The sequence below is a fragment of the Tyto alba genome, unplaced genomic scaffold (genome assembly GCF_018691265.1).
Source record: "Tyto alba isolate M040663 unplaced genomic scaffold, T.alba_DEE_v4.0 Super-Scaffold_22, whole genome shotgun sequence".
In the NCBI taxonomy this organism is placed as follows: domain Eukaryota; kingdom Metazoa; phylum Chordata; class Aves; order Strigiformes; family Tytonidae; genus Tyto; species Tyto alba.
The window spans coordinates 32,305,177-32,322,294 of record NW_024881296.1 but is presented as its reverse complement, the minus strand read 5'-3'; the positions used below and the strand labels follow the sequence as shown (position 1 = coordinate 32,322,294).

General features: G+C 37.6%; 1 protein-coding gene across 2 annotated transcripts in view; it reads left to right on the top strand.

The window, feature by feature from the left end:
* LAMA2 (laminin subunit alpha 2) overlaps nucleotides 1-17,118 on the top strand; it is a 393,841-nt gene that overhangs the window by 80,690 nt on the left and 296,033 nt on the right. For both annotated transcript variants that reach the window (XM_042795940.1, XM_042795938.1), the window contains exons 2-3: nucleotides 9,875-10,045; nucleotides 15,331-15,443. In XM_042795940.1, coding sequence (XP_042651874.1) covers nucleotides 9,875-10,045; nucleotides 15,331-15,443 — 284 coding nt within the window. The remainder of the gene's footprint in view (nucleotides 1-9,874; nucleotides 10,046-15,330; nucleotides 15,444-17,118) is intronic.

The window sequence follows — 17,118 nt, the reverse complement described above, 5'->3', positions numbered from 1 at the left end:
CCACTGAAGCTTGTTAAAATCCTATTGGAAGACCCGAAGGATTCCTTTCCTTGATGTGTCATCTCATGCATTTTTAAAGCAACATGCAAGGATTCATCTGTATGCAGTTCTGACTGATTTTAATGGAATGTAAAGATGTGACATCTGTGACAGCTCCAAGTCCACTTTTATAAAGAAGAAAAGGAGGGTTTCCACTAATACAGATAGGCACAGCTTTACCAGAGAAGTATTAAGAGATACTGATATAATTTAATTTTCATGAATGATGAAGTAAATATGTGTAGGGATGTTCAAGCTGGCTTATATTCTAAGCCAGATGTCTTTGGTAGTTACAAGCAGAAACTGTATACCAGGTTGCACATTTTGTCTCTAATTCTAAACCAGAGTACATTGTCACTAGTTTGCTGTCAGCCATCTGCTCAGACCTCATTTGATCTTCCTATTCAGTCACAGTTCAAGTTAGGGTAGAAAATATATATAAGGGAGGGAAATTATTGGGCTGTATTTCTCATGGAGAAAATAAATATTATTAAATATTATTTAAATATTCTTTCTCACAAGATACATATTAAAAAGATACTGAAATCATGTACATATCTTCATGAAATTAAGACTCTTAGACACTTATACTACTGTGACTGCAGATATAGATGCACTATTATATTTGTAGATCTGTATCTGACACTCCTATAATTTATAAATATAAAAATACTCTATTAGAGCACTTATATATGTATTTAGTAGGTCTTTTGTAGCAAAGTCTGGTGAATAAAAGTATGTAACATACAATAACTGTTTTAATGTAACAGAACAAAAGGATACAGTAAAATTGACACAGTATTCAAAATATTTTTTCATTTTTTCATATGTAACCAAAGAGTTTCTTGACTCAATATATAGGAAACACCAATGTGTATTACTACATAAAGCTACAATTTAATTTGCAGTTTATTAAGCAATTTTTTTTTTTGCAATGTTTCTCAGATATTCAGCTAATTTGTGCCTCAGAATACTGACTGTATGAAAATGAAATAGAGATGACCTGTTCTGTTGTATGGAAAGTTGGGAGTCTGTCTGAGTTGTGAAAAATGTGCTTTGCATTCTACCTTCAATGATGGCCTTGATCTTGCTAATTGTGCTTTATATGCATCAAAATTGAAAAGATCAAAGGTGTAATGCCTTATAGTATTATCCAAGGAGACCAATTTATTTCTGATTTTAATAAGGTGTTATGTAGCTTGGGTTTAAGTGACACATACATGTAAAATGGTAAATGTAATGGTACATGTAGCTAAAATATTGGTTTTAAGACCAGCATGGGTTTATAGAGGGGAAATTATGCTTAGCCAACCTCATACCCTTCTACAATGAGGTGGCTGGCTTGGTGGATGAAGGGAGAAGAAAGGATGTTATTTATCTTAGCTTTATTAAGGCTTTTGATGCTGTGTCCATAACATCTTTATAGAAAAGCTGATGAAATATGGATTAGATAAGTGGACAGCAAAGTAAATTTAAAACTGAGTGTATAGGCCCAGACGGTTGTGATCAAGCACAAAGTCCATGTGGAGGTAGGTCACTACTGATGCATCCCAGGGGTCAATAGTGGGACCAATATTATATAACGTCTTCGTTAATGGCCTGGATGATGGGGCAGAGTGCACCCTCGGCAGGTTTGCAGGCAATACAAAATTGGACAGAATGGCTGATATGCCAGAGCACCATGCCTAAGAACAGAAGATACATGATTGAGAGAATTCTTGTTTGCAGTAGATCAATGTTGTCTCTCAGAGGTCCTTTTACTTTTTCTTGTTAGGCTTGCTTGGCTGACCAGGACCATACTACTGCATTGCAAAGGTTTTAATGGAGGTCATGTAGCTAATAAATACAAGGAAATAACTGTAAAGAGTGCTGCTTGCTTCTTCATGCACAGTGAACTCTTTCTACAGATAAGGTATTTGTAGAACTGGGATTTTGCACTTCAAAATTTGTGCCAGAATACAGACATGTATTTGAAAATCATTAGGTGCCTGACTCAGACTGGACATGTAAATACCCTTGAAAATGAGATGTCCATTAAATCTTTGTGCTTTGGATTTTTAATTCAGTGGGAGTTCTGCCATGAGTGTCAAGGAGACAGGACTTCATCTTCCCCTATATTTTTCCTGTTCTTCTTTGCAAAACAGCCTTCTGTGACAGCTCTGGGAAAAAAGGAATTCATTACAAAGCTAGGAGAATGCTTATTTATTTTATACAATATAATATTGGGGTAAGCCAATGCCAATTTTTTCACTCAGTCTCCCAATCTGTAAAAATGATTGTGTTTTGCTATTAAAATTGGTGAAGTCCCTACGGATTTTGAATGCTGTACGCTGTGGACAGGCAAGGTAACATTACTAGATAATCAATATACCCTTTTTCAGATGCATCTGTTACTTTGGAAGGATTATATTTACCTCTGCTATCAGACTTCCTCAGGTCAGTGTTTTTTCCTATGTCTTTTGTGTTGAAGTTAAATATTCAGGAGGATATATGTAACATTACTCAGTATGAAGCGAGAAAATTACCTGAAAGTAAAAGCAAGCTGCCTCTACCACCAAACGTCAAAAAGTACACTTCCACTTCCTTTGGAAGGAAAAAAAGTATGACTACTGAATAGTACTATAATACACAGTGGTTTAGGGCAACTGACATAAACAGGGACTGAGATACTTGTTTTTCAATTTTGTCTTCCTCTGGACAAATGGGCTTAGTGTCAGTTTTTTCAGGCTGCAAGCTCTGTTGTGTCTGGACAACTATTTCTTCAAACTGGGCTGATTTTCTAGTTGTATAAAACTCTTCATCTACATTGTGGTTAGAGTGCATTAAGTTATTCCCTGTGGTGCACAGCTGGAAGCTATTCTGTGCTGCAACATTTTGTTTTGTTTTGTCCCAGTTTTTTCTCCCCACAGTGTTCCCACAGCCTAGCATAGCTCTGCGCTCCAGCAGACAAGTCTCTTTTTTTCCAGTGACACTTCTTAGAACATCTGAAATTGACATATTCTCTTTTGTCTCTTTAGTACAAATTCAGTGGCAAACAGCTCTGCTTGACTGCACGAACATTTCAAAGTACTCTATAGACTAGGAAGATTGGCTTGAAAAGTTACACATATTTAGGCAGGCTGTTTTATTTGCTGCTTTGAAGAGACTAGGGATATTTTGAGAAGATTGAAGGAAATACACAATGCCAAATATTGGTCTGTTTAGAAGGAAGAAGAGAAATATGCAGGTCTTAACAGAGCTTTCTTTGAAGGAGAAAAACATTTGCTCGGTTCTAATGCTTTAATAAGACACAAAGAAATCTCTGAGTTGGTAAACCAAAATTTTTTTTCTATCTTCGAAGGATTTTCAAAATGCTATTAAAAAACAATAATGATTTTTTTTTTTAAGTTAACATTTGCTTATATGTGCAGGGACTGTGATTATTTACATTAATTTTACCCTCAGTAAAATGGCACACTGATCTTATCACTGTGTAATCACAATCTAGACGTTAAATAATACTGACTGCAAAACTTTGTGTGCCAACCATTATCTATCAAGAAGAAATGTTACAGAGCGTTCTGTCAGTATATTTGCAGTGGTCTTTCTCCCTCCAATTTTTTCTTCTCTTTCCCAGTCTCCCCCCTCAGACAGTTTCTTCCTTCATTTCCATGCAAAGATTTCTGCTGCTGTCTTCCATCTCCTGTCACTAATTGGTAGTTCCTTGTTTCTCACTCAAGGTGGCTGCTGCTTCCTCTGTACAGTAGTAGAAGCCTAATAGAGGTTATAATCTTGGTCTTGGGTCTTTGCTTGTGATTCCTGCTTACATTATAGTGCTGTAGTGTCCTTGTGAGATGTATCCCACCAGTTGCTCTGTAGATGTAGGGTGCTGATGTGATTGAAAGAGTATTTGCAATTCTCTGTAGGTTATGTGAGGGGAAGGAAAGAAAAACATGTCAGAACTGGTAAATGGTAGGAAGACTAATGCACAAGGTAATAATTTTGTTTACATTCATATCTATTTTCAGTACACCTCCTTTGCTGTAGCTGCTCCTTGACGTATTTTAGAAGTAGGTTATCCCAGTGACTATCCCCACTTCATAATGAATCTCTAATCACCATTCTGTGGGCTGGAGATATAGTTAATACCTTTGATTTCCCACTAGAATTCCTCCATCCTCTCTCAGCTAGGGAAATCAACTGGGTCTTGCAGTGTGCTCTGAAGGTCAATCAAATAGTGCTATTTGGGAGGAGAGTGAGAGCGAGAATGAGATTGAATTCAACAGCTGACAGGGTTTATGAAAATGTCTTGTACCTGCTACTTGTGTAGCTCATGTGCTTCTGCTGATTTCAACTATTGCAGTAAAGCATGTGGAAAATCTGTCAGTTTGGCAGAGAAGCAGGTAATAGGGCGTGACAAAATAGGGCAGGGTGCCAGGCATCAGATTGGTGAGGTTTATTCCACTGATAGTCGTTGAGTTTATGTGAACTCAAGGTTGGTGAGGAAACGTGAAACGTACATAAAAGAAAACATGTGAAACTGAGGTGTTATTTTCCTTTATGCAATGAGATTAGCAAAACATAAGAATATGAATTATGTAATACTGCTTTGCAGGAAACAGCAAGGAAATCACCAATCCCAGAGATTGTTCCAAGGATCTGTAGAATAAGTAGCCATTAATGAGACCTCTATGGATGCAAGGTAATGATGGGAAGTAGTACAGAGGACAATGGCTGGTGGAAAAAAATAACATTGGCAACAATATTACAGTTTCATTAGCAATGCCACACAAAATTAAAGTTACATTTTCTATTCCATTTTGGGTGGATCTTGATGTTGGGCTGTAAGTGCTACCAGCCTTCATAAGAAACAACCACAGGTATATATTAGAGACAATATTGAGGAAAAATGTGAAAGAAGAGAAAGAGTACAATGATGCCTCCCTGGATAAAAACCTGCAAGAGCCAGTGATTTAAGGACATTCTGAACTGACAATTGAACATCAAGCCTTTCATGTTTAACAGCCCCAGATGAACCCTTGTTCTATGTATTAATCTAATTGGTTTTTAATCCATGCTTGCTTTTGGAATAAAAGCATTTTATTATAGAATTTATTCATGTGTTCTAGAATTTAATTTCTATCATACTGAAAAGCAGTTCCATTTATAAACAGACAAAAAATCTCAGTCAATGAAGAAAACTTCTGTATGATAATTTGACTCAGCACCCCCAGTTTGTCGTATAAAGGTAACTAAACTTACCATTTTCACTTCCAAATGTTTGCTTATTAAACCCATTTATGATTTTATATACAGTTACATCATTTTGTACATCTCCCAATCAGTTCTTTTCCCAGTGGAAGACTCACAGCCTATTAATGTTCACATTCAGAAGATGATCCACAGCTGTGATCTTGTAAAACTTTTATCTTTTTTAGTTTTACCATGTCCTTTTGGAGATGAGAGATATAGAACATCATACAGTATTTGAGTTGTCATTCTGGATGGATTTATGCGATAATGTAACGATGTTTTGTTTCTATCACTTGAGCTTATATTTTCATTGAAATATCCATAATAACTCTTCCAGAGATGATAATAGTTAGTGCAGAGCCTATCGTATCTTCCCTTTGTGTATCAATTTCCATTCCTTGATTTCATCTGCCATTTTATTGCATAGACACACCATACTGTGAAATTTTTCTACCACGCTTTGTGGTCTGTACTTATTTTGATTATCCTGAATAATTTCTGTCATCAGTAAACTGCCACCTTTTTATCTTCTTTTCTAAGTTACTTATGTAACTGTTGAACAAAACGGGATTCAGCAAACATCGCTGTTGTTTTCCACTGTTATTCTCCATTCTCCTTTTTTTGTTGTTGTTATCTCATGAGACATCATTCCCTCATGTGTCATGATACCTTAATTCCTTTAATGGTCTTTGTGGAATATTGTCAAAATCTGTTTGTTAATCTAAATGTGTTGACCTCAGTGAATCACACCTATATACTTGCCAGCATTTACAAAGAACTTCAGTAGTGATAAGGGATGACTTGTGAGGCCTCTTTAAAAAAAACACTGATCCCAGGCATCCCCTATTTTTGTCTTTAAGATAGATATTCAGATCTGCTTTGATCCCGGAACCATTTAAAAACCTGATAATGTCATTAGCACTTTGGTACCCTACTTATCTAGAACAGTGGCAGTGTAAAACTTGAGTATATCGGATTTTGTAGGCAAAACTCAGCTATTCCTGCTGACTCACTACTTTTAATTTTTACTAGTCTTTTTCTAAAATTTGCTTTTGACAATATGTTCTAAACTTATCATCACTAATTCTGTAGAGAGTTGAGCATCTTTCTTGATTACCCTTGCATGGTACACCACTTTAAAGACTTTGATTAGTTTCTGTATTATTTTCCTTTCACAGTTTAATCACCTGTCAATGCTGAACAAACTGTCCATCAGGCTTCAATGCTCTAAAAGCTCCATGGAATATGTTCCATGCTTAGTACCAAAGTGGCAAGCAGAAAGATGACTATGCCCATTTTATAGGTTAGAATCTGAGATTCTGTTTTTCTCTTCATGCAATAGAAGTCTGTTGAAAACCAGAAATTGAACCCAAGCTGCTGAAACCACTGTGGAATTACAAGACAATCTTTTCTGCCTACTTCCTCCATGCAATTGCTAGAATTTTGGTATTTTTTACAGGTAGAAATGAATGCTAATCTGTTTTTCACCAGTGACACAAAGGAGGGAAAAGATTGATGTAGCTGGCAGTTGAAGGCAGTAGAATTTCTCTGCTTGCACTCGAGCTACACAAAATAGAGATAATGTGTTTCTGACTCAGAGGCATTTTACCCAGTCTTTGCACTGGAACAAATGATTACTAAAGGTATTCTGCAATAAAGAAAGAAGAGCTGTCTGTAATTACAGCAGATGATGTTTTTGGAAGTATTTCATAGCAGGATGCCCATAGAATGGGATTGATAACTAAATAAACTTTATAATTTAGTGAGAAATTTAATTTTAAGATGCACAAAACTAGTACACCAATTTTAAAATATTTCTTCTGTATGACTATCATCATGAAAAATAAGGCAAAATTCTCTAAAAAAAAAATGAACCATGGTGTCTTGAGCTCTCTTGCTTTTTTCCTGGGGATTTATGGTTGGATAGATGGGAATCTTAGAAAGGGTAAACAGTATATAGTAACATGGCAAATGTTCACATTTTTATTTCATATTCAAAAGGACTAACTAAAGGATTCAGGACAATGTTTTTGTCTTCTGTATTGCTAGAATCTCATACTTATGTTGTGAAAGTATTATATATATTAATTGCTAGAAATCAGTGTGAATAGTATTGCTTCCTCCATTGCATCAGGCTTGCATGTCAAATGTTCTTTAAAAGCAAAGCCTTACTCTGGACTATAGAAAGAAGTATCATAGAATCACAGAATATCTTGAGTTGGAAGGGACCCATAAGGATCACTGAGTCCAATGTGCTGCTCCTTGACAAAAAAAAAGATTATTCAAAAAAAGTTCGAAAGTGTAATTGTTAATTCTAATTTTTAATTTATTAAAATGTCAGGGCTGGGGAATTAACCAATACCAAATGCGAAGTGCGGGGTGCAGTGTAGGAGCACTTTGTGCGTCTCTTGCTCTCTGCCTGCCGGATCCGCCCCTGTGAGCCCGCAGGGAATGCACTGTGATGCACTCCTCTGTGAGGCACTGAGTCTTGAAATGGTCCTTTTGGTGAAACACCCAATACGGGTTTCAGTGCCTGTGTTTGTACTGATTATAGGCGAGGGTGTGTGGTAGTTTTGCCCTAAGCTGCACTGTACTTAGGTTACCTGGGAGTGATTATGTTCTAATTGGTGAGTTCCTTAAGTACTCTTCATTTACTTATGTCTCCTATGTTTAAAACGTAAGTTAAAACTTAGAGCAAAGGTATGATCTGTGTATAGACATATAATATGTAATACTTTTATAGCTCTGTGAAACTGGAAGCTTTTTGGCTGCTCTTTTTCAATTGTTTCACTGTTTTTTTGAAGGATTTATTCCCCTAATGCCATGCACTGCAATTCCTCACATGTAGGATCATTCTGTCCTTTTTACAAGGTTCACTTTTGAGGGAATGTAATATTTAACTCCAAACCAAATGCCAGACTCTGTGTTAAGACTAAATGATTACTGGCTTTTACACTGTTAACTTTGTACAGACTAAAAAGAGAATAATGAGGTTGTAAGTCAACATAGGAAGTTCCACAGCTATTAATTCATCTACTCTGCTAATGCTTACACAGATTTTTACCATGTGCCCCCATTGTAGAAGGCACCAGGTACCACTGAATGCATTGAATAAAAGTAGAACAACTGTATAGATTTTAAAATGTAATGAAAATGAGCTGTAATCTATACAGAAAAAAACAAGAGATCAATAAGATCTCAACTACTGATTGACTATACAAATTGTACAGGTTAGTAACTAATGGGTTGCCTTGCTCAAGCAGTATGTTTAACATGGTTTTAAAGTGAGTGTTAGAGTCACTAACTCTCAATGTGAGAGGGCAGCTGTACCATGACCACGAAGCCTGGTAATTAAATGGCATGTAGGTTAATTGCAGAGATAAGCTGGAGACTGGAGTTAAAGGACCGAAAGGAGTCAGATGAATAGTGTTGTCCATCTGTGGAGTGGGAAAAGGACAGTCATGATAAAGGAAGCTTTATCAGTGTACAATAATTGCAGATTCGGTTTTGATTAAAGCCTTATTTTAAAGTTGTTATAATAATACAATATGGTTAGAAACTGAATGAATTGCAGAAGGGTGGGTTTGGGCCTAGTGGAAATTGTCATCAAATAAATCTGAAAATTATCCCAATCCATACCTCAGATTTTTTTTTTTTTCCTGTTTTGATTTAATCTGTAGTCATGGCAAATTACGCATTTGAGAATGCAAAACTGATTGATTTAATGCAAGGGGCTAATGTGTACATTTGACACATCATATCACTTTGACTCCATGGCTCAGTTTCATCACAGCTCAAAGATTTTGATCAGTACTTAGTGGGAAGGAGAGTAAACCACCTTAATGATTGTTCTTCACATGGTTTATAGTCTTTATAGTTTACTGCTACATAGAGCTTGGTTCAGCAGAGCACTCAGACATGTGCTTAAGTGCTGTGCTGAATGAGACTTATAATACATCACTCAGCATGTGCACCTGAGAAAAATAACAACAGTACTGCCGTAAAAGCTATAATGTGGTATATATAAACCACAAATGGCAGATGCTATTCATGTTGCTGCATGAATTACTCAGCTCCTCTGATGACAAGGGTGACTATGAGGTCCTAAGCAGAACATGAATATAGTGTGATACAAGTGATGCAGTCTGTGAAGGAAAAGCTTTCCCATGGAGATGTAAGCAGAAAAGAAGAATAATAAAGAGTTTTCATAATTAATTTGTATACAATGTTTCAATGTCCACTTGGGTAGGAACACAGGGTTTGATGATGAAAAAAATCTTTTATGATGCTTTGTATGTTTCCATATTTTACCTTCTCCTTTGGAGTCCTGCTGTTGTTCAAGATCTAACCAAAGGGTACCAATTTGAATTTTAGAAGGGAATGAGGACAAAATTATCAGTATAATGGTTTTATTCTGATGTCTAAATTCTGGATTCAAAACCAACGTTGTTGGTGCTTTCCTGTGCTTCATTACTTCCATAGTTGTTGAAAACTAATCCTTTTGCTTTAATGCCATAGCAGGTGTTATGTTCATTTATGATTGTCCTGCTAAATTGTACTTCTGTTGCTTTTGTTTATGTTTTCATTTTACTTGTCTTTGCAGGGTTGTTTCCTGCAGTGCTGAATCTGGCTACCAATGCTCTCATCACAACCAATGCTACCTGTGGAGAAAAGGGTCGGGAAATGTACTGCAAACTTGTTGAACATGTACCTGGACAGCCTGCAAGGAACCCTCAGTGCCGTATTTGTGATCAGAGGAGCAGGGTTCCACATCGTATGTGTGCTGCCTTCTTTTTGTTCCTTTAAAAAGATTTTGTAGACGTTGTAGATACTTGGCAAACAAAACTGTAGGTCACTGGCCCAATTACTGTGAAATTTCTGTCTCTTTCTTTTTAAATTAGGTTACCTATCTCTTCCATTGGTATTTAAAAATCTGTGTTATGTGTATTCCTTGAACTGAACTTTCTAATTCAGATGCTTGAAGTGGAACACTTAAATTCAGCTTTAGGAAAATTAAGTATCTACAACTGTTGTTTAATTCTCTTGATATATACTGACCATGACTGAAAACCAGATGACTTTTACCTGCATACGTACATGTGAAATATGAACATTTTGGCCAATCTAAGCTTATTGGGTTTGCATGGCAAGGTTTTGCTAGTGGAGGGGCTACATGGGTGGCTTCCATGAGAAGCTGCTAGAAACTTCGCCTGTATCTGAGAGAGCCAATGTCATGGGCTCCAAGATGGACCTGCCACTGGCTGAGGTCAAGTCCATCAGAGATAGTGGTAGAACCTCTGGGATAGCATATCAAAGGTGGGGGGAAAACTGCTACACAACAGCAACTGCAGCCAGAGAGATGAGTGAGAATATGGGAGAGCAACAGCTCTGCAGACACCAAGGTCAGTGAAGCAGGAGGGGGAGGAGGTGCTCCAGCACCAGAGCAGAGATTCCCCTGCAGCCCGTGGTGAAGACCATGGTGAGGCAGGCTGTGCCCCTGCAGCCCATGGAGGCCCACGGTGGAGCAGATACCCACCTGCAGCCCGTGGAGGACCCCACGGTGGAGCAGGTGGAGGCACCCCAAGGAGGCTGTGACCCCGTGGGAAGCCCGCGCTGGAGCAGGGTCCTGGAAGGGCCTGTGGCCCTGTGGAGAGAGAGGAACCCACGTTGGAGCAGGTTTGCTGGCAGGACTTGTGACCCCATGGGGGACCCACTCTGGAGCAGTTTGTGAAGAACGGCAGCCTGTGGGAAGGACTCACATTGGAGAAGTTTGTGGAGGACTGTCTCCTGTGGGAGGGACCACAGGCTGGAGCAGGGGAAGAGTGTGAGGAGTCCTCGTCCTGGGGAGGAAGGAGCTGCAGAGACAGCGTGTGGTGAACTGACCACAACCCCCACTCTCCATCCCCCTGAGCCACTGAGGAGGAGGAGGGAGACAAAATTGGGAGTGAAGTTAAGCCCAGGAAGAAGGGAGGGGTGGGGGGAAGGTGTTTTAAGATTTAGTTTTTATTTCTCAATACCTTACTCTGGTTTGATTGGCAATAAATTAAATTAATTTCCGCAAGTTGAGTCTGTTTTGCCAGTGATGGTAACTGGTGAATGATCTCTCCCTGTCCTTATCTGGACTCACGAGCCTTTCATTATATTTTCTCAGCCCTGTCCAACAGAGGAGGGGGAGAGTGATAGAGCAGCTTTGATAGGAACCTGGTGTCCAGCCAGGGTCAACCACCACATTAAGCAACTTAGGAAATTTCAGTTAGGACCATCTCCAGTTTTATTGTGTTCTAGAATATTTTTCTTCTTTGTTTGATGTTAATTCAGTTTCACTGAGCCAGCAAAAAGAAGATAAGATAATGGAGTACTGTTTGGTTTAATTGCTTAATTTTTCATATTAAAATTGATCTTTGCTAACACTGCTTTCTTAAAAACTACTCAGAAGCAAAATCAGTTTTCAAGTATAAATTTATTATCATCTGCTTCAGAGATGCATATTCCTAATAGTTGTGAAGATTATAACTAAGAAAATTTCTTACTCAAGTCATACAAGTTTAATTTCATGCGACCTTGCAGTGAAAAACATGAAAAGCATTAACATTGTTAGATTTTTGTGAGAACATTGGCACTGTATATGATAGAGGGTATAGAGACCTTAAGACAGCTTTTAATGGAATAGATAAAATGTTGGAAGAAGCACAGCCACAGAAGCATGGAAACAATGTCTCTTTTTTCCAGTTGTTTCTCTCTAAAACCTAGCTCAGCTATATTTACACCTCATGACAAAGCACATTTAAGCATGTGCTTAAAACTATAGGAAAAGAAAAAAAGACATTTAATCTATCTGCTAGTTCTAGACAAGATGAGCTATGTATGTCTGTAGTTTTTCAGATAGAATCTTGTTTAGCTTCTCCTTAGAAACTTCCTTTCAGGGCCACCCTTCCTAGAGTTATTTTACTCATTCTGAAATCTTTTCCTAATAGCTAATCTGCATCTTCCTTGCAGAAATTAATGGTACCTTTTTCCTAACTTCAGTCAATACAAGAAATGAATGACTCCCTTTTTCTTTACAAAAGTATTTTACTTAATTGAGGGTTGATGGCATTCCTTTATCTAGTTTCTACACTAAACTTATCTTTTCTTTCATTCTCCTATAGGTTGTATTTTGTAGAAATCTAACTGTGCAAATTGCAGTTCTCTGAACTCTCTCTAGAGGTTTTCATCTTTATTAAGATTCACCTGAGCTCTTACCAGCACTGCATAAAGATGGAGGTTTGCTTCAGAATAAACAGAATATATTCCTGTTCACACGTTTTACTTAGATATTTCCCCCTTTTAATGGTGCGACACCACTGAGAGATATATAGCTTGTTGTCCATTATAATCCCCAGATGCCTTCTTGCTAAATGGCTACCTACATTTGCTCCCCATCTTGTATTTGTGAAGCTAATTAGAATTGCCCCAGTATAGACTACTTCATTTGTCTGAACACAGTTGCAACACTTTTTTTTTTTTCCCAAGATAGTTTTATGAATTTTGACATCTTCTTTAATTGTAGTAAATACCATCTTCTGAGGAAAGGTCATAAGATTTTGTAGTAATATAAGCATTTAAGTATTTTATACTATAGTAGTATGTCTCACTCGAGAAGATTTCAGGGGGTTTTGGAACCTTTCTGCCTGGCAGAAACACAGTGCAATAGATTCTTTCCCTTCTTTATAGATGGGTATTTAGAGATGCATGCACATTGTACAAGTTTTTTTTCTATATCAAGTTTGTTTAATTAAATAACCAAGCCTAAACCAGAGCTAGGTTGCTTTGATCCCATGTCCTGCCTATGATATCAGATAGTACACATCACTAATGTATGTGTACATACACAGGCATACATATGTGTGTGTGTGTATATATATATATATATATATATAAACCCCATCTGAATGATTTATGTCTGTGTTTCCCCTCAGTCCTACCCTCTTAAAAACTTGAATCTGCCCAGCTTCATGATGTCTGGTCTTTTGTTGCCAACCCCATCTCATTTTAAGGTTTTTAAATGTTCATTTGGCAGAAGGAAGTGCCTTATTTAAACAGAGATGGCTCATTAATAGGAGAACCATGTAATGTAATCAGACTTTAAATGATCCCCCTGGAATGTGCAAGTCTGGAGTGTCTCCCCTTAATTACTGTAGTAGGAAATGAACACAAATTCCCTGGTTAATCACATGTGAGCCCAAATTAAAGAGCACAGTTTGATGGGCTCACTGTAAGTTCTCCCCCTTGCCATCCATCAGGGAGATTGGTCCTTGAACTGCATTTGCAATCCAGTCCTTTTTACAAATATTCTATTATTTTCCCTTACCTTTTAAATAGGCAAAACATGACAGCAATTAATCAGTGTTTTCAAATTAATTATGATTAAACTTTCATAATGGTGATTACAGTTAATTGTTGGTTCATCTCCCAACCCTCCTTCTCATGATTTACCTTTATATCAATTTCACCTGAAGAAATTTACATCAAAATGTCCAATTAGACAGCTTCTGTCACAATCACTGTGGAGCTCTGAGTTTGATTTACAGGTGATTTTTGCTAGTACTCACTTAAAGCCAAAGTTTGTGACAATGATCAGAGCTGTGGGAACAGACAATGTGTAAAACATGAGTGTCTTTTGCTTTTCTCTTCAATATAAAGATAAAGCTACTAGTAACAACATTGTAGCACCAGTATTCTAGCCTGCAAATGTTGATGCCCACTAAAGCCACTGAATATTCTGATATTTAAATGAAATTTCTGGCATTTCAATTTTGAGGGCTTATGCCATCCCTCACTCCCACAAAGCATTTTAATTGTATCTTTAAATATGTTCAGACATTCTGGCTTTCCTTAATAAGCTCGGACTCCTGTCCTCCACAGGTGGTTGATGTAGCAAAAAAACAGACACAAAGACGATCAATCTGGCTGGTTGATTTAAGTAATAATTAAAATAACAAGTAAATTAATAATTTCACAAATTAATTATTTGCAATTCTATGATTACCTAGTAATGAAGCATATTCCAGTTTTATATCAAGAAAATCTGTCAGTTTAGAAAACAATCCTTGATGAAGGTGTAGGATTTCTGCTATTTTGTTATGTTCTTGCAGACAGAACTTGCATAGAAGAAATCTACTGTATTTGAAATTCCTTTGAGTTATTTTACCCATAATGCACAGACTTGCTCCAGGCAATTAGGGGCTTCAAAATATAGATCCTCATACCTTTTAAATTGACGTTATATTAGTCTCCATTTTGTACAAGAGAGAAATACGAATTGACCACAAAAAGTAACCTGGAAATGTTGAGTGCGATTTTTCTCAGTCTAAATAACACTGAAATACTCTGTAAGCAAACTTCAATAATTTAGAAGATCTTGAAATCTGGGAAGGATTCAATTCTGTAAATAAATTCTTATCCCTATTATTTGGGATTCATTTGGGACACTGCAGCAGAATGAATGTAGACACGAAAATTAATACATCTTTATATGCATGTATGCGAGTTGGACAATTTTCCAGTTGAGCCATATGTTCTGTAATGATTTCTGAATTGTTTCATGAATTATTTCCAAGTGTGATTTGAAATGTCTTAGAAATGCAAGTACCAGTATTACTTTAATATTTGCTTTCCTTGCACACCATGACTCAGGTTCCTGATTTGTTGTTTCTGTTGCAACATTTGATGATTTTACAGTACTTGGAACTTTGGAAGACTGCAGGCATTATTCACTTGATTTAGATGCCTACATTTTCTGTAGAATCAGGAGAGCCTCCAAGTGCATTTAGCTGTTCTGAATCACCTTCTTGTGATTGTAGCCAAAATTAAACAACTAACATTAAAGGAGTATTCCAATAATAATAATAAGCATGACCATGCCCCAACAGTAAATGAAAAATTAATTTCCTGTTCTTTATTTTAAAGTGCTGCCTCATTAGTTCTGTAATTTTATTAAAATCTAGATTTTAGATCTAAAACCATTTAAATCTCATAATAATTTTGAAATATATTTATGTATTTCTGCTGTTCTAACAGAACGACATCCGATAACAAATGCAATTGATGGCAAGAACACTTGGTGGCAAAGCCCTAGTATCCAGAATGGAATTGAATATCACTATGTGACCATTACATTGGACCTCCAACAGGTAGACTTCTGTTTGTTTGTTTCTGCAAAGGCTTTCTTTCTTGCACAATACATCACCCTGGATTGTTTTCCTCTTTGCTCTGTGTTGCTTTTATATTATGAAGACACACTCAGCTTCTCCTATAACTTTCTGTTGTTTACACAGATAATTCTGACTGACCCATTAGTTGTAACATACTGTACCAAATTGAAAAGAATTATTTAATATATATTTTATGAAGTTATATTTAAAATTATTTTAAATACAACATTTTCAGTATTTTTTTATTGATAACTTCTGTTTTGGCTCTTTAAGGACAATTTAAAGATAGTTTCAGGGAAAAATTTATATGGAGTATGTTCAGAATACTGTTCTTGTTTCTGTAATATAGTGCTATACAGTTAAATACACAAAAAAACCCCTAAAAATACTAGAATACACTAAAAATAGTCCAGCTGTGCTAGGAATACATGTGCATGTGATGGCTTATTTTGAGGGACAACCTGGGTAAAGGGAGGAGTTTGACTAACGAGGTCCTTCTGCTCTACAGAAAGCAGTTATTTGATGCTTACAAAAATGCTACATAATTTCAGGTATTTAAACAAGAGGATTTGAGGGTAGATGGAAAATAATTTTATTGTTATTATGCGAAGATAAATACAGAACTTCTAGCTGGTACCAAATTAATTTATCATGTTATTAAACTTGGCCATTTTGGTATTCAACTAAGTATGTAACAAATTCATTCCTGCTCCCCTTAAAATCTTCTTGGGTCTCTGGCTGGCCTATATTTGTCTGGAATTTGAATCATACCAGAAAATACAGAATCACAGAATCATTTAAGTTGGAAAGGACTTTTAAGATCATCAAGTCCAACCACAAGCCTAACACTGCCAAGTCCACCACTAAACTGTGTCCCTAAGCTCCACATCTACACATCTTTTAAATACCTCCAGGGTATTTAACTCCACCCCTTCCCTGGGCAGCCTGTTCCAGTGCTTGACAGCTGCTTTTGGTGAAGATGTTTTCCCTGATATCCAATCTAAACCTCCCCTGGCACAACTTGAGGTCCTTTCCTCTTGTCCTGTCACGTGATACTTGGGAGAAGAGACCAACACCCACCTCACTACAACTTCTTTTCAGGTAGTTGTAGAGAGCGATAAGGTCTCCCCTGAGCCTCCTTGTCTCCAGACTAAACCACCCCAGTTCCCTCAGCCGCTCCTCACGAGAGGTGTACTGCTCCTCACGAGAGGTGTACTGCTCCTCACGAGAGGTGTACTGCTCCTCACGAGAGGTGTACTGCTCCTCACGAGAGGTGTACTGCTCCTCACGAGAGGTGTACTGCTCCTCACGAGAGGTGTACTGCTCCTCACGAGAGGTGTACTGCTCCTCACGAGAGGTGTACTGCTCCTCACGAGAGGTGTACTGCTCCTCACGAGAGGTGTACTGCTCCTCACGAGAGGTGTACTGCTCCTCACGAGAGGTGTACTGCTCCTCACGAGAGGTGTACTGCTCCTCACGAGAGGTGTACTGCTCCTCACGAGAGGTGTACTGCTCCTCACGAGAGGTGTACTGCTCCTCACGAGAGGTGTACTGCTCCTCACGAGAGGTGTACTGCTCCTCACGAGAGGTGTACTGCTCCTCACGAGAGGTGTACTGCTCCTCACGAGAGGTGTACTGCTCCTCACGAGAGGTG